The following is a 26466-nucleotide window of genomic DNA, read 5'->3' as shown; positions in this document are numbered from 1 at the left end:
ACAAGAGGATACATAAGGCTGGCAGTAGACCTGTCCACAAAGACCTGGCAGACCAGAAAGGACCGGCATGATGAATGGGAAAAATATGCAGCCAAGAATACTTTATCCAGGAAGTCTTCATTCAGAATAGAAGGAAAGATAAAAGAGTTTCCAAGACAAACAAAAACTAAAGGAATTCGTGCACACTAAACCAGCCCTGCAAGAAATATTAAAGGGGACCCTTTAAGCAGAGAGACCAGAAGTAACAAAGACTAGAAAGGAACAGGCACAATCTACAGGAACAGAGACTTTACAGGTAATACAAAAGTACTAAATTCATATCTTTTTTTTTTTTTTTAAGAAAAAGAAAAGTTTTATTCAACCAAAAGTTAGCATTAACTGCTTTCCCCCAATGACAAATTTCTCCAATTATATACTTATAAAATTTAACATTGTTAAAATTTATTTAAATCCTTCAATTACTGTTCTCTATTAGAGAATGTTCTGTTTCTTAGAGTTCCAAATGATGAAAGAGGTGGTAATCTGTTGAAAAAAGGTCAGACGAGTGTGATGGATAATGGCAAAAGTTCTTGGCCCAATGCAGTCATTCCCTATGGCGGTCTGGGATTTCAGTGGTCAAATGTTGTCATGGAAAAGTATAGGTCCATCCATATCTGATAACCAATGCAGAGTGCTTTTAGATCCATTTTTGATACATATAAATTCATATCTTTCAATAATTACTCTGAATGTAAATGGACTAAATGTTCCAATCAAAAGACACAGGGTATCAGAATGGATTTAAAAACAAGACCCATCGATATGCTGCTTACAAGAGACTCATTTTAGACCCAAAGACACCTCCAGATTGAAAGTGAGCATTTATCATGCTAATGGACATCCAAAAGAAAGCTGGAGTAGCCATCCTTATATTAGACAAACTAAATTTTAAACCAAAGACTGTAATAAGAGATGGACACTATATCATAATAAAGGGGTCTATCCAATAAGATCTCTAACAATTACAAACATGTATGCCCCTAACTTGGAAGCAACCAAAATATATAAATCAATTAATAACAAAATTAAAGAAATTCATTGATAATAATACAGTAATAGTAGGGGACTTTAACACCCCACTCACAACAATGGACAGATCATCTAAGCAGAAGATCAACAAGAAAACAAGGGCTTTGAATGATACACTGGACCTGATGGACTTCACAGATATATACAGAGCATTTCATCCTAAAGTAGAATACATAATTTTTTTCAAGTGCACATGGAACATTCTCCAGAACAAATCACATACTGGGTCACAAATTAGGACTCAACTGGTACAAAAAGAGTGAGCTCATACTACGTATATTTTCAGACCACAATGTTATGAAACTTGAAGTCAACCACAAGAAAAAATTTGGAAGGACCACAAATACATAGAGGTTAAAGAATATCCTACTAAAGAATGAATGAGTCAACCAGGAAATTAAAGAATTAAAAAATACATGGAAGCAAATGAAAATGAAAACACAACAGTTCAAAATGCAGCAAAGGTGCATTGGGATGCAGCAAAGGTGGGCCTACAAGGGAAGTATACAACAATACAGGCCTTCCTCAAGAAATAAGAAAGGTCTCAAATACACAAACTAACCTCACACCTAAAAGAGCTGGAAAAAGAACAGCAAATAAATCCAGCTAAATCCAGCAGGAGAAGAGAAATAATAAAGATTAGACCAGAAATCAATAAAACGTGTAACAGATCAACAAAACTAGGAGCTGGCTCTTTAAAAGGATTAACAACATTGATAAACTCCTAGCCAGACTTATCAAGAAGAAAAGAGAAAGGACCCTATAAAATCATGAATGAAAGAGGAGAGAGCACAACCACCACCAAAGAAATACAAACAATTATAAGAGAATATTATGAGCAATTATATGCCAACAAATTAGGCAATCTGGAAGAAATGGATAAATTCCTAGAAACATATAAACTACCAAAACTGAAACAGGAAGAAAAAGAAAACATGAACAGAACCATAACCAGCAAGGAAATTGGATCAGTAATCAAAAATCTCCCAAAAAACAAGAGTCCAGGGTCGGATGGCTTCCCAGGGGAATTCTACCAAATATTTAAAGAAGAATTAATACCTATTCTTCTGAAACTATTCCAAAAATAGAAATGGAAGGAAAACCCAAACTCATTCTATGAAGCCAGCATTACCTTGATCCCAAAACCAGACAAAAACCCCACCAAAAAGGAGAATTATGGACTGATATCCCTAATGAACACGGAGGCAAAAATTCTCACCAAGATCCTAGCCAATAGGATTCAACAGCACATTAAAAGGATTATTCACCACAGTCAAGTGGGATTTATTCCTGGGCAAGGGTGGTTCAACATCTGCAAATCAATCAACGGGATACATGACATTAATAAAAGATCAGAACCATATGATCCTCTCAATAGCTGAAGAAAAAGCATCTGACAAAGTACAGCATCCTTTCTTGATAAAACCCTCTACAATGTAGGGATAGATAGAACATACCTCAACATCATATAAGCCATATATGAAAGACCCACAGTTAATATCGTCTTCAACAGGGAAAAACAGAGCTTTTCCCCTAAGGTCAGGAACACGACAGGGATGTCCACTCTCACCACTGTTATTCAACAGAGTCCTGGAAGTCCTAGCTTCAGCAATCAGACAACAAAAAGAAATAAAAGGCATCCAAATCAGCAAAGAAAAAGTCAAACTTTCACTCTTCACAGATGACTTGATACTCTATATAGAAAACTCGAAAGACTCCAGCAAAACATTGCTAGAACTGATACATAAATTCAGCAAAGTGGCAGGATAGAAAATCAATGCACAGAAGTCTGGTGCATTTCTATACAGTAACAATGAAGCAGCAGAAAGAGAAATCAAGGAATTAATCCCATTCACAATTGCACCAAAAACCATAAGATACCTAGGAATAAATCTAACCAAGGAGTTAAAAGACCTGTTCTCTGAAAACTATAGAACACTTATAAAAGAAATTGAGGAAGACGCAAAGAAATGGAAAAACATTCCATGCTCGTGGATTGGAAGAACAAATATTGTTAAAATGTCTATAGTACCCAAAGCAATCTATACATTCACTGCAATTTCTATCAAAATACCAAAATGCATTTCTATCAAAATATTTTTCATAGAGCTGGAACAAACAATCCTACAATTTGTACGGAACCAGAAAAGACCCCGAATAGCCAAAGGAATGTTGAAAAAGAAAACCAAAGCTGGAGGCATCACAATTCCAGACTTCAAGCTCTATTACAAAGATGTAATCATCAAGACAGAATAGGACTGGCACAAAAACAGACACATAAATCAATGGAACAGAATAATAGAGAACCCAGAAATGTACCCTCAACTCTATAGTCAACTAATCTTCGCCAAGCAGGAAAGAATATCCAGTGGAAAAAAGACAGTCTCTTCCACAAATGGTATTGGGAAAATTGGGCAGCCACATGCAGAAAAATGAAACTGGATCACTTTCTTACACCATACACAAAAATAAATTCAAAATGGATGAAAGACCTAAATGTGAGAGGAATCCATCAAAATCCTAGAGGAGAACACAGGCAGCAACCTCTTTCACCTCGGCCACAGCAACTTCTCGCTAGACACGTCTCCAGAGGCAAGCAAAAAAGAACTATTGGGACTTCATCAAGATAAAAGGCTTTTGCACAGCAAAAGAAACAGGCAACAAAACCAAAAGGCAACCTACGGAATGGGAGAAGATATTCGCAAATGTCTTATCAGATAAAGGGCTAGTATCCAAAATCTATAAAGAACTCACCAAACTCAACACCCAAATCCAATCAAGAAATGGGCAGAAGACATGAACAGACATTTCTCCAAAGACACAAATGGCTAACAGACACTGAAAAAATGCTCAACATCACTGGGCATCAGGGAAATACATACAAATCAAAACCACAATGAGATACCACCTTCACACCAGTCAGAATGGCTAAAATTAACAACTCTGGAAACAACAGATGTTAGCGAGGATGCGGAGAAAGGGGAACCTCTTACACTACTGGTGGAAATGCAAACTGATGCAGCCACTCTGGAAAACAGTATGGAGGTTCATCAAAAAATTAAAAATACAGCTATCCTACAACCTAGCAATTGCACTACTAGGTATTTATCCAAAGGATAAAAAAACAGTGGATCAAGGGGCACATATACCCCAATGTTCATAGCAGCAATGTCCACAATAACCAAAATATGGAAAGAGCCCAGATGTCCATCAACAGATGAACGGATCAAGAAAATGTGGTACACACACACACACACACACACACCCCAGAATATTACTCAGCCATCAGAAAGAATGAAATCTTGCCATTTGCAATGACATGGATGGAACCAGAGGGTACTACGCTAAGCGAAATAAGTCAGCACTGAATGTTATGTGCAACTGTTGAATCACTAAATTCTACCCCTGAAACTAATAATACACTACATGTTAACTAAATTGGATTTAAATAAAAAAATAAAAGTACATGGAACTCAGATATGGTTAGTAGAACCGCTGGATCAAGCACACACTGAGGTACAAAGATTTGAGTTTAGTGTTTCAGACTGAACATTTCTGGTTAAGATACTACTACCCTAACTGCTCGAAATTTAATTTAAAAACACTTATTTTTGGTCAAAGAATTCCAACAAAAACTTGTATTAAATACATACATGCAAGAAACAATAAACTAATTTGACTTAAAAATGAAGGAATCAGTCAATGGGAAAATGACTGGGTAGGGAACTGTGTCCAATTAACCAACTGGATACAATTCTAAGACATGTTTTAACATCTCTGAAATTGAGATATATCTTATATGGCAACGATCACAGCACATAACAGCAGTGTGTGGTTATGTGGAAACATTCCATTGATACTTTGTGGTAAGATCAAGCATCAAGGCATCTCAGAGTAAACAAAACATGCTATTATACAAACTTAATTATAAAACCAGTTTTTGGTTTTTTTTTTTTTTAAGACCCCCAAACAGAACACTAAATCTACTGAAAATCTGTTCAGCTAGAGAGAAGTTTTAGAGAACATCAAAATTGATCAGTCTTATTTTGCCTTACTCTTAAATTTTTCTCTGCAGGCCTTTTGGGAATTAAATTTGACAAGTATTTATTTTGGGCTATCAGAAGATGGCCAAACACTAATCCAGTCATTCATCTCCCTCCCTGTCAAAACATTAACCAAATACAAAATAAATAAATAAACCTACAGAAGTAAACAGAAAGTGAAAAGAGGAAAAGGATTTCAAATATAAATATAAAAGGCAAACTGATACATACTGATGGATACAGCAATAGCCCAGAGTAAACACAAGCAGACATACAAGAGAGGTACATTTCTTAACAGCCAGAATAGTGGAGCTAAGCAAAAAAAACAAAAAAGAAAACCAGGGGTCACTGTCTAGAGATATGAACTACCTACCTGAGAGGAAGAAGAGCTGCTAATGTGAGGGTCAGCACTCCAGAACATAGCTCTGCCCAGGCAAGCACTGTGGGAGCAGATGAGGAGAGCAACCTAAAAGGCTAACTCTGCAACTCTGGACTGAGGCATGCCTGCTGAAGAGACCTCACCCTCAGCAGACAGTGAGCTCCCCTTGGTCAGCCTTACCTCTCAGGGGAGACACATCTCAAGAAAACAGACTAACACACTATAGGCAAGGATAAAAACCTGACTGTAGCTACCTAGAATTATCAAACCAAACCTTCATCTTAAATATGGAAGTACCATCCAGATGTATAATGAAAACCAAAAGCATGAAGGAAAAAGACCACGTATAGGGAGGAAAAAAGAAAACTGACCCAGAGAAAATAATTAATTCAGAAGCCAGGAGAGAACTTTAAAAACAAACTTATTATTGCATCTGTAAAAGAACTCAATGCTGTGAAATGGTAACCAGAAAACATAGCAAGCACTAAATTAAAATGATCAATGACAACAAATAGAAAGCTATAAACAAATAAACGTGTGTGTGTGTGTGTGTGTGTGTGTGTGTGTAAACACAGAAAGTAGAAAATGGGGACAAAAGAACATGAAGACACACGGCTGGCTATACTTTTCACCCACGGTCAAAAATTGTTGCTGCTGAAGATCATCTTACTGACTCGAGCCCACTACCCCATGTTGGTGATAGCCAGTTTCTGTTATAAACATAAAACAGGCGCCTCAGCAGGTCATCCTCTATTAAAGGTGTTTAAGTGAGTTAATTTAACTAAAACACACACTTTTTTAGAGAATTATATATCTTTTTCCAGTAATGTATCTTTAGAAATTACACAGTTCCTTTAACGGTACGGGATAGACTTGTCATCAAAACAACTAGCAGAAACAATCTCCTTCTGCAAGGTAATTTTTACTATTATTTTCCTTAAAGTTATTTGTGCTTTAAAATATTGAACTTACCCATCCAATGGCTTCAAACATTTTCAAATCAAGTGGATCACCAGAAAGCACTCCTTCAATCTTCGTGAGTGAATGACAAGTAGCCATACAAGCAACAAACTGAGACTTTACCAATATCTCATTGCAAACATTTTCTTCTGGCAAAAGGAAACTAAATAGAAAATGCACTGAATTAGATTCATAAATCCCAAGACAATAAATACTCTATACATACTCAGGTTTTATAAAATTAAAAAATGGAAATAAAATGTTTGCATTTCTGCATGTATTAATTTTCTTTATGGTTTTTGGCATTCAAAAACATTTTCTTCCATGTAAATTATACATAACTAAAATACCATATTACCTAAGATTCTGAATAACTACACTAGACAAACCAACACAGAACATACTAGATACCAAATAATAATTAAAACTCCTGCTATAGGTATACGATAGATAAGAATACATAAAAATCTCTTTTGTAAAAACACAAAATGAACGTGTAACACATAATCTTTTCAATGGGAAACTAAGCTCATAATCAAGAAAAGGAAATGTTCAAGTGCCAGAAATGGAAGGAAAGGAAAACCAAAGGAGTCTGAACCTGAGTGATGCTGACTGCCTGAGGGAGAAGGAAGAAGGGAAAGGAGCCAGGTCAGTCCCCTAAGGCCCCGGGGCTTTAATACCCACACAGAAACAGAAGACAAAGTCCTGGCCAGGTACAAAGTGGGGAATTCACACTGAGAGGATCTCTTTCACCAAAAATAGCCAGTACTCTTGAAGAGCATCCTTGGAAAAAAGGATATACTAAATAAAAGAATGGAGCATCTTGCAAAAAGAATATATGAAAAATAATTTACCTACAGACCCAAAGGCATAACTAAGAATAAGCTTATCTCTTTTTCCCCCCACCCAAAGTTCAAGAAAATAGTTAATATCTGTACAATACTTACTAAGCGCTAGGCACTGTTCTACTAACTTTAAACATATCTGATTCATGTCCTCCTCACACCATAGGAAGATGTTTTACTGTCCCCATCTTATAGATGAGGAAACTGAAACAGAAGGTGAAGTAAGTTTCCAAGGTTACACAGCGCCATTAAGTGGCAGAGCAAGGATTCAAACACAGAAGGTCTGGCTTTAGGGCCTCGACTCAGAACCACTACACCACTCACGATAGGATCTGGGTTTGAATACATGCTACTGCAGGTCCAGAAATCCTCAGGTTATGAAAGTAACATTAAAGCTCATCTGGCACCACTGATACCACTCTTGGCCAAGCACAGTCAAAACTCTCCATAGAGGAGCTCCCACAACACAACCACAAAGAAATCTCACAGAAAAATCCTGCTAAGCCTAAGTCCATAATTTAAAAATGCACTGGGAAACATTCCCATGGCTCAACAGACACAACAAAGACAGAATTAGAATCCCATAAATTTGAGATAATAGAATGGCAATCTGAAAGAATGCAATTAAAAAGGCACCTTTAAATTAAAGACTTAGAAAAAGAACATTCTAGACACCATGGGGGGAAAGGAGGAGAGGAAGACTTTTAGGAACCAAATGCAGTTTCCTGTTTGACCTATGGTCAGGATTCCCAGATGGAGAAAACAAAGAATGGAGGAAAGGTCATTTAAAAAAAAAAAAAAAAAAGGGAAAAAAGCTGCAATTCTTCCAGAATTTATGAAAAGCATGAGTCTTTGGAGTCAAGAAGCAAATGAGTCCTACACAAATAAAAAGAGACTGCAAAATTCAAGGATAAGGAAGTATTCTTAAAACAACAATAAGAAAAGGAGTAAGGAAGAAATGGAATCACACCATCAAAGTGCTGAGAGAACAGCTGACACCCCGGAAAGCTATGCACCTATGCCGTCCTTCAAAAGTGAAAATGGAAATAAAACTAACAAATGTAGCTACAGAAGAGGGCAGTGCAGTCCAGGGAAGTGGGACAGAAGCAGCAGTGGTTGGCAAAGATAGTCCTGAACCTAGGGAATCTCAGCATGCAGACAATATAAAACCTAAGTCTTAATCATAAAATGCTGTGCAACAAATACATATAAATAAGGGAGGGGAATAATCAAAAAAGTACTCTACAGTCCATGGGTTTCCTGGGGGGTTTAGAAACCCAATAAAGACACCCATGAACTTTACACTCTAATTACGACCATTAATAATTTAAATTGGACAAGCAGTAAAAGATTAAAATGTATAAATTCTGAGAAAATGTACGAAAATATGAGAAATTTGAGAAAATGTGTGTGTGAACTGGGGCAAGGAATTACAGAAATAAGTTCCAATATATCTGAAATTACAAATGTGAATACAATGGCACAGAAAGATTAAAAAGTAAAGCAATGGAAAAGAAAACACACTCGGCAAACATTAGACCAAAGAAAGCTGGTATGTGTAACCGCAGAAATATCAGATGAAATGGAATTGAAGGCAGAATGCATTAGGGAGAAATAAGGTCACAATGTCACAATACTATTTATCAAGAAGATGTAACAACTCTGAAATTACATGAACCAAACAATATTCTCTCCAACTATAAACCTAAAACCCACAGACTTCTAAGGGGGGCAAAAAATGACATAAACACAACTACTAAGCCATCAAAAGACAACAAAAACAAAAGTAAAAAGACCAGACTGTTGGAATATTTTTGCAGTGCATAGTACTGAAAAAGATTACCACCCAAAAATACAAAGGACTTCTAATAAATTAGTAAGATAAAGACTAGGAACACAAAAGAAAAACGGTGTCAAGGTATAAACTGACAATACACAGAAGAATGCTAAATGACCATCCTTCCAAAAAGGTGAAAATAAGATCAGCTTATTAAGTACTGAGGAAACTGCAAAGAGCCACAATGAAAGACCATTTTGTATCTATCCATGTGGCAATAATGAGAAGTCTGACAATATCAAGTTTGGCAAGGCCTGGAGCAACAGGATATCATTCGTACTGAAGGAGAGAGTGTGAGCAGCATCACTTAGTAACTAGGCAGTCCCTACTAAACCTGTAGCCATGCAGATGCTATATAACCCAGCACTGACATCTTTAAGAAGCTAGTTTACTGAAACTCAACCACATGCTCACCAGGAGTTGTGCAGAAGAACTGCAATTGCAGCCCTAGTTGTGAAAGAGGAAAGGGAGAAAACAATGAAATTGCCCCTTCGTAGAAGAGATACTATGGTTTAACCCTATCATGGAATATTAAACAATAGTTATGATTAATAAATTAGATCTATACATACCAACCTGGATAAATCTTGAAAACAATGTTAAAGAGGCAAAGAAAGCAGCAAAAACATGTACAGTGTATCAGTTATGAATGTTTATTTACAGATAGGTCTTGTTTAGAGACAGATGTATATGTAGAGAAAATATAAAAACATGCAAAGATAATAATAGAACACAACTTCAGAATGACCGTAGGGATAGATTAAGACTTTAGCAGTATCTGCGATATTTTAAATCTTTTAAAAGAGATCTGAAGCCAATATGCAAAATGTCAACTGTTTAATCTTGGTGTTGGGTACATAGCTGTCCTATTACTCTATGTTTGAATGTTTCATATATTAAGATACTTATTAATAAGTAACTAATAAATGATCAAATCTAGCTAATATTTACCGTGTATTTTCCACTCGTTGAATCCCCCAAAGATCTAAACCATCTTCAGTAAGAGTTCCAGTCTTTAAAAAAAAAAAAAAAGCACACATGTACAAAGTATGAATAATGCCTCCAAAAACAGAAATCACAAAAAGTTACACTACATATACATAATAAAATAAAATACAGCTGTCAACAAAGGAAACTAGTAAGATCTCTGTATATTGATAAAGAAGAACCTCCAGGAAATAACTAAAGTTAGGGAAGGGTGCAGAACATTCCTTACAGTACGGTTCCTCTGGACAGGCAGGGGGAGCATATGTGTAGAATCGTATGTTTATGTGCTTGTATTATGAAAAAAAGCAGAACAATGCACCAATCAACCTATCAATCAATAAAGGCCTACATAGGAAGGAAACATTAGGACAGAGGGAGCCAAAAAGGGAAGAGGAACAAGTTAAATGACACCAAGAGGAAGCAATCGGCTAAATCCAGGATGTTTTGAAGAAACCAACTTGGTTTCTTCAATAAGATGATTCAGGACAAGGGGCAAGAAAAGCAACTGTTACAGATTAATTATAACCAATGCAATCATTATTTATTTGGATTCTGACAGAAAAAACAAATTGTAAAATTTGAGACACTTTTTGTGAAAGACAAGGAAATCTGAATGAGAACTGGGTATTAGATAACACCAAGAATTATTACTTTTGTTAAGTGGGGTAAGATAATGGTACTGCAGTAATTTTTTTTTTTTTTACATCTTCTAGAGATAAAACTGAGATAATACTGGGTGAAAGAATGTCTGATGCTGCCACCTTCAAAATGAGGGGACAGATGAAGTAAGACTGACAACATACTGATTAACTGTTAAAGCTGGGCAATGGGTAAATGAAGGCATTTTATACTTGTATCTTCTCCACTTTCGCGACTGTTTAAAAATTTTAATAGTAATGTTCCCCAAAAAGGCGTAAGTGAAATTTTCCAAACAAACAAATATGAAATGTAGTCATGGGATAGGATGTTTTTTTTTTAAGTAATCTGTATGCCCAAAGTGGGGCTCGAACTCAAACCTGGAGGTCAAGAGTCGCATGCTCCACCGACTGAGTCAACCAGGTGCCCCAGGATATGACTTTTTAAAAAAAACCAAATGTCTCACATTTTTTCCTTCAATAATGAACATGCACAAAAATCATATACTTATCATATCAGTTACCAAGAAGAGCTTGATGGGAGGTTTCTTCGTCAATGTTTAATTCTCAAAATAAAAGTTTTAAGAAAACTAATTTCAGCAGAGGAAAGAAAAACCCTTTGTGAGAGGCAAGTAATATTTCACACAGGTACATAATTTGTCACTTTCACATAAAACCGTAAAATCAGTGACCTTCATAATTTTGAAACATATTCAATAAAATCACAGAGCAAACTTTAACTAAACATATATATGTAATAGCAATACAATTCCAGTAAATATATCTGTATGGAGCTTACTCTGTTAAAAACAAAAGATCATACGGTTTTTAAGACTACTATAAGGCATAATTCTGGATGTGAATGATTAGAAAATTGCAGATGTGGGCAAATAAGCAATATCCAAAGTATTAAAAATTGAAAAAGAAAAAAAAAAGAAAAAGCAGTGAAAAGAAATATACAAAAATGATGCATGTGCCAAGAAAGTTGAAAAAAGAGGAATATCAGAAGAACACTAAACAATGAGTGTAAATTGGTTGATAGAGAATACATACAGAAAACCTTAATCTAAGTATTTAAAAGTTCTGACAGTAACTTCTGAGAATGATTACAACACTGAACCAACCTTGTCAAAGCAAACAAGATTCAGCTGTCCACAGATATTTATCCTTTGGGGACTGATACAGAAAATACCAATTTTTTTCAGTCTTCGTTGGGCATACACAATACCGGCTGTCATCGCAGCAGGCAGTGCAGGTGGCACCGTAATGGTAATGATATCCAGAGACTCGATAATTATTACCCCAATTTCTACCTACAATTAACACAAAAATAAATGTCAGGACCACCCCCATATCAAATATTTATAATCTAATGTGGGTATTTCTTTAGTGAAGAATCCATAAACCATTTTCAATTTTATATATAAAGGTGTATATAGTTATATTCATCAACCATTTACAATTCTTTTCTCTTTAGAGGCTGCAAAATAGGCGGCTCAGTGAATTGTCAGTGGACTGTGGAATGAAAGCTATTTTTAAAGGAAATTTTCATTTTAAGAGCTCTCCATGCATCACACGCTACACACTTCAAAGTTCAATACACATTTATCAGATATTGACTCTTACTATCAGCACCGTACTATGCCCATCTCTAAAGGGGATGGAAAAGAAAATCTGACGAGGTCTCTTAGAATTTCCTTCAATTAAGTAATCACAAGTAACTTTAATGCTGTATATCCCAGAAGTTAAAAAAAAGAGAGAGAGAAAATAAGCTTTTGGTGAGTATGTGGTCACCCCTCCCTTTTTTAAGTCATAAGAGAACAAGAAAAAGACCACCTACACCAGAGTGGTCCGAAGAACTTTCTGCTATGATGAAAATGTTCTATATCTGTACTTGATTCTAAAATAACATCTACTAGTTTCATATAGTCAATTTAAATTAAATCAAAAGTTTAGTTCTTCATTCTCATTAGCCACATTTCAAACCCTCAGCAGCCACATGCCATCATTAAGAATCAAACCCTGTTCAATGTTTACCATTTACATACCTTATTTAAAATGCTATTGATAATAGTGTAGATAAACCCAATACCAGCCACTGCCACAAGACACAGTAGAAACAAGTAGGCATCTCTGTAGAGTTTAAAATCAGTTGGTTTGGGATACAATATAGAACGAACAAGCTGTCCTTTGGAAGTACTAAATCCTTAAAAAAAGAATTGAAAGAAGAAAATGAGAATTATCTCCCAAAACAGAATCTCTTTTTAAACATTCAGTAGGCATCAAATACGCTAAACCATGCAAGAAGAGATGACATGTTTTCTACCTGTTCTAACTACTACAGCTTTGACAAGTTCTCCAGTGTAGAAACGAGTTTGAATTACAGTAGTCCCACAAAACAAAGTGTGTCGTTTATGTATTTCTGGACTATAGAATTCATCTCCCATTCCTTTGATGTCCACTGAAGGATTTGGCAAATTAGTCTTTGTCACTGGAACACTCTCTCCTTTAAAAAAAAAACAAACCATAAATTAAAGCACAGAAATCAGTATCAAACACACAAACCTTGAATTGTTAAAATAACCTAAATGTTATTATACTATTTCAATAGTTACTAAGAGTTCTCATATGTGGATAACAAAGCTTACTCAATTAGCTTTCTGTCTACGAACTTCCTTGCCCAAAAATATCAAGTCTTGTCTCTCACAATAAGTCCTGAAAGTGAGTTATGAGTCAAAGTAATAATCTGGAAATGATTTTGTCAAGTTTCAGATAAAAAGACCAGGTAACTGCCACAGCCCCAGCATCTGTTCACTTATCCCCAAAAACTGAACTGGAAAGTACTCCACAACCTCAAGCACAGAGATGTGAAGAAATACTCCTAACCCCCACTATCCACACACACACGCACGCGTGCGCGCGCACACACACACACGGAAGGAAGAGAAAAGGCATCTAGGAAAGGGAGTGGAGAAAAATACGTAGTATGGTAGTTCTCTCAACAACAAACGGCCAAACTCTTTTCAACATTAAATTTTAATTCTCTGTAGCATTCACATTTCTTGTTTCAAAGGTGGCAAGTATGTGGGGATATTTGTGTGACTGTGTTTTAAGAGAAGACTCTTAACAGTTTAAAAACATAGCAATCACTTCTTTCCAGATTGACTCTGACAAAAAATAAAGAAAACGTGATAAAAAGGTATCAAACTCTACCTTCAGATTATGAATTTCCAAAGGGAAGTCATTTCAAAGTCTACTTCCCCCCAGTTTAAGGAAAGTATAAAATCTTTATTCCCACTTTTTACACATCAAATAGGGAAGTAAATATGCTGCCATTCTCTGCAGGCAAAGGACTTATTTCCTCTTCTCTTACTATAAAATATTTCCTCATGTCAAAAGAAGTATGTCACAAAACGTAGTGAACACCAGCACAATGATTTAGTATCACAACTGGGTATAATGCAGAATTTGGTCCCCTCAAAATGAAAAAAAAATCTTCATTATCCATCACATTCATAACATTCATGAGTAAATATAAGCAATACAGTTTTATAGTTATAGATACAAGATAGTTTTTAAATAGTTTAATCGGTAACTACTTAGATCTTAGTATCATTAAAAACAACTGATCTGATTTTTACTCATTTACTTTACCTGTTAACATGCTTTCATTTACAATGCAAGTACCATTAATAAGAACAGCATCACAAGGCATGACTGTCCCATTCAATGGAATGACCATAACATCTCCTGGCACAAGGTCTGTAGAAAAGATCTCTTCTATTTCTGGATTTAAAGAAAGAAAAAGAGAAGTCTGACTATTCTCTAACTTGAAATAAAAATACAGTAAATAAAAGATTTGCCTGAAGGTCACCTGACCTCAATACTAAGTCAGAAATATAATGTAGTTAAATAGGACAATCTCAATACATGAAAATGAAACAAATAAGATTATTATGCCTTAGGGTAACAAAGCATGGTGTTTAAGTATGTCAGGCAGTTTGTCCCTGATAGGGCCAACTACACACAGGTGATGCCAAGTCCCTTCTGACCAAACAGGCGGCTGGACTTCAATACTCAGTACAACAGCCCTCTTAGAAAACAGTAAGTCGGGGCGCCTGGGTGGCTCAGTCGTTAAGCGTCTGCCTTCGGCTCAGGTCATGATCCCAGGGTCCTGGGATCGAGCCCCGCATCGGGCTCCCTGCTCCGTGGGAATCCCGCTTCTCCCTCTCCCATTTCCCCTGCTTGTATTCCCTCTCTCGCTGTGTCTCTCTCTGTCAAATAAATAAATAAAATCTTTAAAAAAAAAAAAAAAAAAAGAAAACAGTAAGTCCACACATGAGATCCCCTGCAACAGGTAAATAAGCTCAGATTTCTAGAACTCCTTGGAAACAGAGAAAGCATTGAAAATTTTAGTGTATTTTCTTTTTTTATTATTATTTTATTTACTTACTTGAGAAAGAGAGCATGAATGGTGGGGGGAGGAGCAGAGGGAAAGGGAGAAGCAGGCTCCCTGCCGAGCAGGCAGCCCAACACGGGGCTCAATCCCCGGACCCCGAGATCATGATCTGAGCCAAAGGCAGACACTTAACCAATGGAGCCACCCAGGCACCCCAGTGTATTTTCTTTTTTAACAGCAATTTTTTACACCATCCTTTTTCTCACTGGCACTATTTATAACTCATAACATTTCAATCCTTCTCAGTATTCCTAAGATAGTCCTAATATTTTACATCTATTTTAAATAAATTTACAAAATATACACTGCAATATTTTATCTGGTTCATTATTTCCTTAGAAATTTGTACATTGAGCTAAAATTTGTACAATTTAGCTAAAAATTTGTACAATTTAGCTAGAAATTTGTACAATTTAGCTAAACACTTTTTAAAAAGATTTTCCCAAAAGGAGGTTTTTCTTTGAGACTACCTTACATTTAGACACTCATTCGTTCCCTCCCTTAGGTTTAATACTATGCTCAGAAAAGAGTTCTGGTAGTTGGTAAGTAAAGAGAAAACTATTATTTGTGATGTTAATCCGTAGGACAAAAACTCTTTCCCTTTCTTCTCCTTTAACTAAGCTATGAGGAAACAACTTCTAAAGAATTCTAAATGATACTAAGCACATACTAGGCATAATACTTTTCATTTTAAATAAACTTGACTCTTTCAAAACTTTAATGCCACTTGAAAGTCTACTCCTCTCAGGTATACCAGGAAACAAAATACCAATGACTTGTTAGACTTTACAAAGGGGTAAGGAAGGGGCGCCTGGGTGGCTTAGATGGTTAAGTGTCTGCTTTCAGCTCAGGTCATGATCTCAGGGTCCTGGGATCAAGCCCCGCATCGGGCTCCCTGCTTGGCGGGGAGCCTGCTTCTCCCTCTCCCTCTACTGTTCCCCCTGCTTGTGCTCTCTTGCTCTGTCAAATAAATAAATAAAATCTTAAAAAAAAAAAAAAAAACCAAAGCGGTAAGGAAGACACGAGTTGAATGCAATGTCCTGGCATCCCCAGTGCCTTCAGCAACGGCAGATCATAAGAGGATGAGCACCAATAGAGAAGAGAGATATTCCCAACTAAAGCAGCAAGTGACCAGGAAGCACAGGGAAGGAAGCACCTGCAAGGCCAAACTGTGTTTATGCTCGGATGTAGTGTACTGAGCCAAGAGAATGGAGACTGATTTGGTATTCTCAATCAAAATGGCTATTGCCTCCAAGGCCCATGCTGTTGTGTTGTCTCTCCTTTATGTCCTTTACACCTCTTCAATACCACACCAGACAAACTAACATGTCCAAAACATTATCCTTTCCTACAATACTGCTTCTCCTCCAGCGTTGCTTATTTAATTAAATGGCACCGATGCCCATCCCTCAGGCCTGACACTGCTCTATCACCCCACATCCAATGATTAAATCCTGTTCAATGCCCACATTTAAGTATCTTTCAGCCCCATCTCATTTCTCTCCATCTCTACAACCTTCACCTTGATCCATTTCATGCCTTCAACATTAATCTCCTCTAAACCCATCTGAACACAACAGCCAGAATGATTTTTGCAAAAAGGCAAACATCAGATCACTCCCCTGTTTAAAAACCCTTCAATGGCTTTCCATTGCCTTTTGGAATGAGGTCAAATTCCTTAACATGCCTTAGACGGCTGTCCATCATCTAGTTGCTGCGCCTGGCACACTGAATTCCTTTCAGTTATTACAATGACCAAGCTCCCTCTCATTTCCAGAAGACTGGGCACTTAAAACCCTCTTCTCTCCCTCTCTCACCGCCCCCTCACCTACCTCTTATCTGACTAATTCAACCACTTAAAAATACTTTCTCCAAGAAGCCATCTCTGACACCTACAGTAAATGAGCTCTATTATCTAAATTCCCTGACCTCTCCTAATCATAGCATTTGTCACACTTTGTTACTATGCCTTTCTAACTAGACTGAAGTTCAATGATGACAAGCACTGTGTCCATCTTGTAACCACTCCATCTCCAGAGCCAACCACAGTACCTGTCACATAGTAAGAAATAAAAATACCATTTTACAGGAATGAATCAGATACAATCTCAGAATGTAGTACAATCCAAACACTTATTTTTACTTCTTAAAAAATGAATGTATAAGGGTGCAAGGGCGCCTGGGTGGCTCAGTCAGTTGCGTATGACTTTGGCTCAAGTCATTATCTCGGGATCCTGGGATCCAGCCCCACATGGGGCTGCCCGCTCAGCGAGTCTCCTTCCCTCTTCCTCTGCCCCTCCCCCAACTCATGCATGCACACACGCTCTCAAATAAATAAAATCTTTAAAAAAAAATGAATGTATATGTATAATATATTAGTCTTGCTTTCATTATTAGTGCTTAATGGGTATCTTATTTGGTTTATTTTTCCAAGAGTTACCTTAAGTACTTACCTTCATTCACTCTGCAAACCGAAACTCTCACAGTACTGTGAGCTGCCACCATGTCATGCAACATAATATATTGCTGAAATAGAAAAAAAAAAAAAAATGTAAAAACTAGCTAAGATAAACCCACTCTTCAAGACATTAAAAAGCAAGGGTGCCATAAAATAAGGTAAGTTAATATGGTAAATGCATATTACTCTGCCATTAAAAATGCCAAGACAAAGATTCAAAGATTATTCAATGATTAGCTCAAGACAAAATAAGAAGCACTTTAATGACAGTCCTGAAAACAGTAAAATAAACCCTCCAGTATTCCAGTTTGTGATAAGCACCTACAGATCCCTATGGCCTCTAAGCAGTCAAGTGGTATTTTAACTCTAAAAAGCATCCACCTTCCCCCACCTCAAAAAGAGAGGGAAAGGAATACATATGCATATAACCCAAAAGAATAACTATATTGAGTATTACTTTGTACCAAGTACTATTCTACACACTTTACACTCTGCTACTACAAAATACACAGTTGTGAAAGCCATAATAAATTGGACTTACCTTCCTAATGGAATACAGAGAGCTTACAATTGACACTATAGACATAATCACAATGGCTAGAGCATAATAATAGTATTCGTCAGTGCTCCACAGTACAACACTGAACAGCTGGAAAATGTAAAATGGGTTGAGAACCTAAAAAACAAGATTTTTAAGTCAAATTTACAACCATACAGATGTTCCACCTTTTCATTTAAGAAATAAACAACAAGATATTTAGAGAATAAGCTCTGTAGCTTATCTGTAGGACCCTAGGGCAACATGTACTACCAAAACAGTAGGGCAAGATGTTAGCATAGTACTTTTTTACCACTAACCTACCAGAATTTGGCTAAATAAGCTTGATTTAAATTATTTGCATCCATTTAGTTACATACTAAACCCAATATAGACTCAGCTAGAAATAGCTAAAATGTGTGTACTTAACTGTTCTTCATTCTGCTTTAGCAATAAAGTACATTTACTTCCAATAATTACTGGGCTACTAAAGGATATAAAATTCTTAATTAAATGGAACAAATGTTTACTTATTATGAACTCCAAATACCAATTTTCCTATAAGTCAAAGGTTCACTGGAGTCTACAGGGAAGACAAATATGAGATAATAAGTTACACTGTTTTGCATTCTCTATGGAAATAATTAAGGATTAAAACCTAAACGAGAAAAAGAGATAAGGGAATCCTGGCAATGGACTTTGTTTAGCCAAATTTCATAGTATTCTATCAATTTCAATAACTTCCCCCAAATGTCTTAAACTTGATGCTTGTATGCTTTTCAAAGCATTTTCACATATATAGTCCCATTTTACTTCAAAATTAAACAAGATAATTTGAAAGGACTTACTCCAATTTTAAAGATAAAGGAGCAGCAGAAAGGTTTTCTAATGATCAAAGATAGTTACTGATGAAAACTAGACTTTCTAAGAATAAATATGATAAACTGTTTAAAAACTAAAGAAAAGAGAAAAGACAGGTGTATACATCTGTAAGATAGGGCAAGATTTACATGTGCAACATACTGAGAGTAAAAAAAAATTTACAGACAAGAAAAGCAAAACAAATAATAAGGTAATTAATAAAAAGGTAATTTAAGCCCCCAAATTATTTCTCTACCAGAGTTACTACCTTTACATTTCAATTTAAAAAAAAAAAAAAGAGTGAGGCAGAAACTAAGAAAAGGAAAACCAAGAATATCTTATCACTTAAATCATGGCTCTTTTCAAATTGACAGCTCAATTGATCACAAATGTTGTCTTACCTCCTTAATTAAAAGCTTAAAAACAGAAGGCACTTTCACAGTAATTTCATTTACTCCATAAAGCAATTTTCTATAACAGGAAAACATAATAATAGTGTTACATTATATTATATAATAACAGTATAATTTAGGGATGGCATTTCATTAGATAAGGTTCAAACCACAGATTGCTCTTAAATCTGGAACTTAAACATTCATGTTTCTACATACTTGTCTTCTACAATTCAATTCTCTACCTACAGTATTTAAATCAAAGTAGTCAATACTGTATAACTACACTGTTGTTTCTTTCTGCCTCATATCTCTTTGTGTGACAAGTATCTTTCCCACTAGTCTATAATAACCATGTCTGCAAACGCTTTCTTTTTCACCCTTGAACACAGCAGGAATAAAAAATTTTGAACTGCAATTAATTTTTGCAAGAGACTAAAATATATTTGAGGGGTCCTGTACTATTTTTCTAATGAGAATACGACACTAAGAATATTTATTTCAAAAACAACTGTACATTTGACTTTTTAAAAAAATGCTTTCAAAAACTTGTTTAAATCCTTCCAACTTAAACTCCTGGTAGTACTTTCAATATGAAAGAGTAATGAGTAATTCTTGCCTTTTATGACATATAAGTCTGAACGAATTAATTTTTTAATATCCTAACCTGTTGAAAAAACATGCTACAGGAGTATTAAAAAACTGCCCATTTAATTTGAAAATGACATTTATTCTCAAAATATGCAACACACTGGTAGCATATTATACTATAGCAAAGAATAACATGATAAAAAAGACTATGCATTCCAATTTACAAATACTCATTGTGGTAAATTTGTAGCTCATGCTTACAATTCCCAATACATTTCAGAAAATCTAAGATGCTATCAATTGTAAGACACTCATTATTTTATATGCCATCAAGATAAAAATGCTCTCAAGTAAAGGATAACACTCCACCCAATATGACACATCCCTCCTTTAAATATGTTAAAATGTGGGAAAATGTGCACCTTAGAATTGATGAAATATGGTGTATTTTCAGGGATATCAACTTCAAAATTCCAGCTTTAACATTTTCATAATTCTTAAACTAAGAGACAGTCTTACCCAAATAAAACATCAGTAAGTTGTCAACTACTATGTCTATAATAAATACCTGTTAATATGTACAACTATATGGTAAAAGGGTGGACTATATATACTACTTTATTTAGGAATTTTGATAACAGATCTAACTTTAGTTGGATAAAAATTACCTGTAGGCATGCATCCCCTTTGTCAGTCCTGCACTATGCTTTTCATAAATTGACGTACAAGAAACACCTTCATCCAGTCCCCTAAATAAATCCAAAGTTTTTACTTTAAACAAAGTTTAAAATATCCAAATGTCTTAATGCCTCATTTTTCTATATTCCTGATTTTAAAGCGTGACTTCCTTACAAATAGAAACCCTTAACAAAAACTGAGATAATGAATGAGAATTTTTAAATCTCAAATTCCTAAGATAAACAATAATGGAAGTTCTAAGTCTCAAATGTGCCAAATTCTAAATTATCCAATGTATCTACCACATGATAAGATGGCTCTAAATACTCAAGTTTACATAATAATATTATTATCCTTTAAGTCTGTACCAAAGCTGTAAGAGCTAATAATTAAACTAATAAAACTAAAGTATGACTAACTTGAGAATTCCAAACTAAAAATAAAATTTTTTTTTTACTTTTTATCTATATAGTTTTCCCTCTTCAATTTTTTAAGCTTCATGCTAAGAAATGCTATTCATTGATTTTTCTTTCTACAAAAGCATCAATCTAAATCTGTCCCTGTTCTAATACAAACCTAGGAGAGAAGTACAGAATTTATGAGTCACAAGCATTGCCTAAAATCTGTAACAATTCTAACTGGATTCAACCAACAGATCTACTTTTCCCCCCAAAATGTCTTAATTATGCTTATTTTAACTGAGATACTGGTCATAGAACTCTAAAGAGAGTCTTGTACATCACTGAACTCCAATCCTTTTCTACTTTTTTCAGTTAGAAAAACTAAGCTCCATAATTAACAGCTGTCATTGGGATAAGTTTAAATTCTGTAAGTTTCTACAGTTGGCAAACACCACATGGCAAATAGGTTTGACATTTTTTTCCCACTTTAGTTGGTAACTTCTCCAAAAGCAGCAAGGATCAGCTCCAAGTCTTTTTTTAAAAAACAAAATGGCAGGTCACTGGCAGTGTTCTATAAGGCAACAGTACTTAATTAGGAATGGTCTTCAGAACTAGGCATGGAGAAATGCCCAGGGCTATTCCAGAATATTCCAATTCTTTAGTGTCTGAGGAAAAAAATCCAGGCATGAATATTTTAAATGTTCATAAGGTGATTCTCTTTGTATTGCTAATATTAAGAATTCCTTCAGCATTCAAGTAATGATACTTAGTGTTTATAATAATCACTTTAACAATAGCAATAAAAATAGAATCCTAATTAATCTAGTACTTACATAACTTGAAGCCTCCACAAAAAATAAAGTTTAAGGGATTCCTCCAATTTGTCCTACTTAAGGCTTAACACATTTGACAATGTCTGAATCTTAATCCACATAGTAAAGTTAAATTTCTATTTGTCTATTACTCCATCCCTCAAGGATAAATAGATGGAACTGTCAGCAAGTTGGGAAATGAGAATTCAGATATTCTGACAGGCTATAAAGTGTACTTGAAATTCACTTTGAGATGAACCCACAAAAAGAAAAGAACTCAGACTCAGAGTGGATTTGGAGAATCATACTGTTTCAAACTTTAATGTAAATTTTGCCAAGGTACAAGTTACAAGTAGGATTTATCTTAAAATGGTTAATAAGTATTCAAGTAACACTAGAGAGCTGTTAATAAGTGAATAAAAGTTACGCAATAAATACCTCTGATTTCATGTAACACTACAATGAATTCTTTTTTATCTAGAACATTTTCAAGACATTCATAATATAATCCAAACAAAAGAAAAATACTTACTTTAAAAAATCAAAATTGTGAAGGGTATCATTCCAGAAGTATTTTACACTGTGGTGGGTGAAATAACGGACCTGTAGAACACACATAAATGTTACATCAAAAAGCATTATCATCACTTGTTTATGATTAAGTTTACTAACACAAATCTACTATCTATTAAAATTAAAGTGATCACTACAAATGCAATCTGTTTCTTCTAGTGTACCTAAAGTGTGTTTTATATAGTAATAAATATTTTATATGTATATGAATTTATCCCAAACAAAAATAACTGCATGCACAAAATTATCGCTATGATGGCATAAAATGTAACAATTCTGGTTTTCAAAGAAACTTTGACATTAAGATCACAATACCTGCTGTGGTTGAGTCTGTGAATATTTACTCATTTCATGCCTATTCTCTTCAGCCAAATTTTCAGTTAGATGAACAGCATGGCCATTTGAAACTTTATTAGTCACAGATTTGGGGTTCAAAAATGGGTGAGTTTCCAGAGAAAGAAAGCGAATTTTTGCACAAAACCACATTCTGAATTCATCCTTACAAGAGAGAAAGGGATAAAAAGTTAATTATGTATATTGCATAACTGCCTATATACATTTTTAATTCCCATTCTTTACATATTATTGATTTGTCTCTGAGAAAGCATCACTTCCTACTCACTAAATGTTAAACCATTTCATGAAGATGTATAAATTCTATACATGAAGATGTATAAATGCTTTCCATTGCTCACCATTTTATGACATACTTCACTAATACAATATCCCATGCAAGATCATGAGTAATTTCTTAATTTAACCATCAACATACTGAGACTAGAAATTAAAGCCTCTGAGGAAACCATCAGCACAATGAAAAGGCAACCTATTGAATGGGAGAAGATACATGCAAAAGATATATCTGATAAGGGGCTAATATCTAGAATATATAAAGAATTCATATTAATTCAGTAACAACAACAAAAACCCAATTAAAAAATGGGCAGAGGATGGACTAGACCTGTTCCCAAAGAAGACATAAAGATGGCCAAGTGACAAAAGATGCTCAATACCATGAATCATCAGGGAAATGCAAATCAAAACCACCGTGAGTGAGGTATCACCTTGCATCAGTCAGAATGGCTAGTATCAAAAAAGACAAGAAATAACTAGTGTTGGTAAAGGTGTGGAGAAAAGAGAACCCTGGTACACTGTTGGTAGGAATGGAAACTGGTGCAGCCACTAAGGAAAACAATATGGAGGTTCCTCAAAAAATTAAAAATAGAAATACTGAGACCCAGTAATCCACTTGCAGGTATTCACCCAAAGAAAGCAAAAACACAAATTGAGAAAGATATATGCACCCCTATGTTTACTGCAGCATTATTTACAAGAGCCAAGAAGATAGGGAAGCAAGCTAAGTGCCCACTGATACATAGATAAAGAAGATGTGGTATATATATTTACAATGGAATACCACTCATTCACGAAAAAGAATAATATCTTGGGGCGCCTGGGTGGCTCAGTTGGTTAAGCGACTGCCTTTGGCTCGGGTCATGATCCTGGAGTCCCAGGACTGAGTCCCGCATCAGGCTCCCTGCTCAGCAGGGAGTCTGCTTCTCCCTCTGACCCTCCTCCCTCTCATGTGCTCGCTCGCTCTCTCTCTTTCTCTCTCTCTCAAATAAATAAAAACTCTTAAAAAAAAAAAAAAAAAAGAATAAAATCTTGCCATTTGGGACAACTGGATGGACCTAGATGGTATTATGCTAAGTGAAATAAGTCAAAAGGAAAAAGACAAATACTACAAAACAAAAACCAAAACAAATACCAAAAACAAAAGAAACAGAAACAGAAATAGACTCATAAATACAGAAAACAAACTGGTAGTTGTCAAAAGGGAGGGGGAAGGAGGAATGGGTGAAATAGGTGAAAGGGAAAAAAAGGTACAAACTTCCAGCATAACAGAATTAGGTCATGGGGATGAAGAGTACAGCACAGGGAATATAGTAATATAATAACTTTGAATGGTGACAGATGGTCACTACACTTACTGTGGTGAGCATTTCATAATATATATAAATGTCAAGTCATTATGTTGTCTACCTGAAACTAATATTTTATGTCAACTCTACTTCAATTAAAATATATATGCAACAAAAAAAACCCAAAACGAACTCATAGATACAGACAACAGATTAAGTGGTTGCCAGAGGTAAGGGTTGAGGGAGGGTGAAATGGGTAAAGGTCAAAAGATATAAACTTCCTGGGGATCTAACATACAGCATGGTGACTATAGTTAACAATACTGTAGGGTGTATTTGAAAGTTGCTAAGAGAATAGATCTTAAAAGTTCTCATCACATGAAAAAAAAATTTCTGTTAACTGTGTATGGTAACAGATGTTAACTGCAGTTATTGTGGTGATTATTTTGCAATCTACACAAATATTGAATCATTATGTTGTATACCTGAAATTAATATAATGTCATATGCCAATCATACCTCAATAAAAAACAATTTCTTTAAAAAAAAGGGGGAAAAAAATTTAAAGCCTCTGATAAAATGCTTCCAATTAAGATAAAAAAAAAAAAAACAAAACAGGGAAGCAGCAACATCACATAGTAGAAAGGCAGCTGGTCTAGTGAGTAACAGATCTGATACAGTCCTCAAACTTGCTGGTGACCTTGACAGACAAGCATCTAATCTCTCAGTGCATCAAGAATTATAAAAGGAAGGGGTTGATACAATCATCGTTAGGATTCTTTTATATTCTAATCACTATCACTTAGAACACAAATGCTTTTAGGATTAGTATTACTGATTATATCCATCAGTGATATTCTCCTCATATATTATTTTGAACCAAGTACACACAAAAGCATTATATTACTTTTTGAATAATCAGCTCCCAGTAAATACAAGGACTTACAGTAGTCCTCAGCAGCACCACTTCACAGTCTCTAATTGCAGCTCTAATACAGGTCGCCTTCACCCGCCATTCGGGCATCCAGTAGAGGAGGAGGAGGAGAAAGCCACCAGTGCAAACCACTCCTAGAGAAACTATGGCAAGCTTCCAGCGACACAAATTATAGCCATAAATCTCCTGCATGGACATGGTGATCACACAATTGAATATCAAATGATAGGAGAGGTAACTGCCAAAATTTTTTGTTTTCCCGATAAGTATTAACAGTCTTATCATATAAAAGGTAGGCTTTTTTTTTTAAATAAACTTTTAAGTTTGGAATGATTTTAGATTTGCAGAAAGTTCTCTGTATACCCTTCCTCTGGTTTACCCTGCTAACTTGGTACATTTGTCAAAATCAAGAGATTGACACTGGTACATTACTATTAACTAAACCTAGTCTCTATTAGAATTTCACTAGTTTTTCCACTGTCTTATTTCTGTTCCAGGACATAAGCCATAATATAACACTGCATTTAGACGAAGTAAGTTTTAACTTTTTCTCCCGAATGATTAGCTAATTGTCTCAATACCACTGTGACTGATCAATTTGACTTCTTGAGGCCAATTATTTCAATTGTTTCAGTTTACTGCCCCCCCCATAAACCAACAAGGGTCGCCAAATTTAGCAAATGAAAATGCAGAGGGCCTAAATTTAAATTTCCATAAAAAATTAATTTTGCTTGCCCTATGCTATATTTGGGGACATGCTTATATAAAAAAATTTATTCCTTGATTATCTGAAATTCATATTTAATGGGGTGTCTTATATTATACCTGACAACCTTATCTCCCCCCTTCTACACACAAAGAGCTGAAAAGTTGTTTTTTTTATTAAGCTTTTAAACATTTTTTATAAATCAAAATTAGAAATCTTACATTTGGGATTATATTTAAAACATTAGCTAAATTAACTTCTTAAATTATCAAATAAAGTATACTACTCTCCTCTAAGTATTACAGTTCATAGTCAAACAGGAATTATACTAAAACCAACAAATAGAGATGTTACATAATCCCAATTAAAAAATGCAGTTGGGATGAG

General features: G+C 35.2%; 1 protein-coding gene across 8 annotated transcripts in view; it reads right to left on the bottom strand.

The window, feature by feature from the left end:
• ATP13A3 (ATPase 13A3) overlaps window positions 1-26466 on the bottom strand; it is a 93285-nt gene that overhangs the window by 39589 nt on the left and 27230 nt on the right. For 7 of the 8 annotated variants that reach the window (XR_013445987.1, XR_013445985.1, XM_078067844.1 and 4 more), the window contains 13 exons: window positions 25386-25559; window positions 22833-23015; window positions 22477-22547; window positions 20722-20802; window positions 19472-19541; window positions 18213-18347; window positions 17667-17739; window positions 14409-14540; window positions 13081-13260; window positions 12803-12960; window positions 11879-12067; window positions 10084-10145; window positions 6463-6613 (listed from right to left, as the gene is read on the bottom strand). Coding sequence is in view for 6 of the 8 variants with exons in the window: in XM_078067844.1 (XP_077923970.1) it covers window positions 6463-6613; window positions 10084-10145; window positions 11879-12067; window positions 12803-12960; window positions 13081-13260; window positions 14409-14540; window positions 17667-17739; window positions 18213-18347; window positions 19472-19541; window positions 20722-20802; window positions 22477-22547; window positions 22833-23015; window positions 25386-25559 (1659 nt within the window). In the remaining 2 variants the exon portion in view is untranslated. The remainder of the gene's footprint in view (window positions 1-6462; window positions 6614-10083; window positions 10146-11878; window positions 12068-12802; window positions 12961-13080; window positions 13261-14408; window positions 14541-17666; window positions 17740-18212; window positions 18348-19471; window positions 19542-20721; window positions 20803-22476; window positions 22548-22832; window positions 23016-25385; window positions 25560-26466) is intronic. The other variant, XM_078067838.1, reaches the window with a different exon arrangement.

The sequence above is a fragment of the Halichoerus grypus genome, chromosome 1, assembly GCF_964656455.1.
Source record: "Halichoerus grypus chromosome 1, mHalGry1.hap1.1, whole genome shotgun sequence".
Classification (NCBI taxonomy): Eukaryota; Metazoa; Chordata; class Mammalia; order Carnivora; family Phocidae; genus Halichoerus; species Halichoerus grypus.
This window is presented reverse-complemented; position numbering and strand designations above follow the sequence as displayed.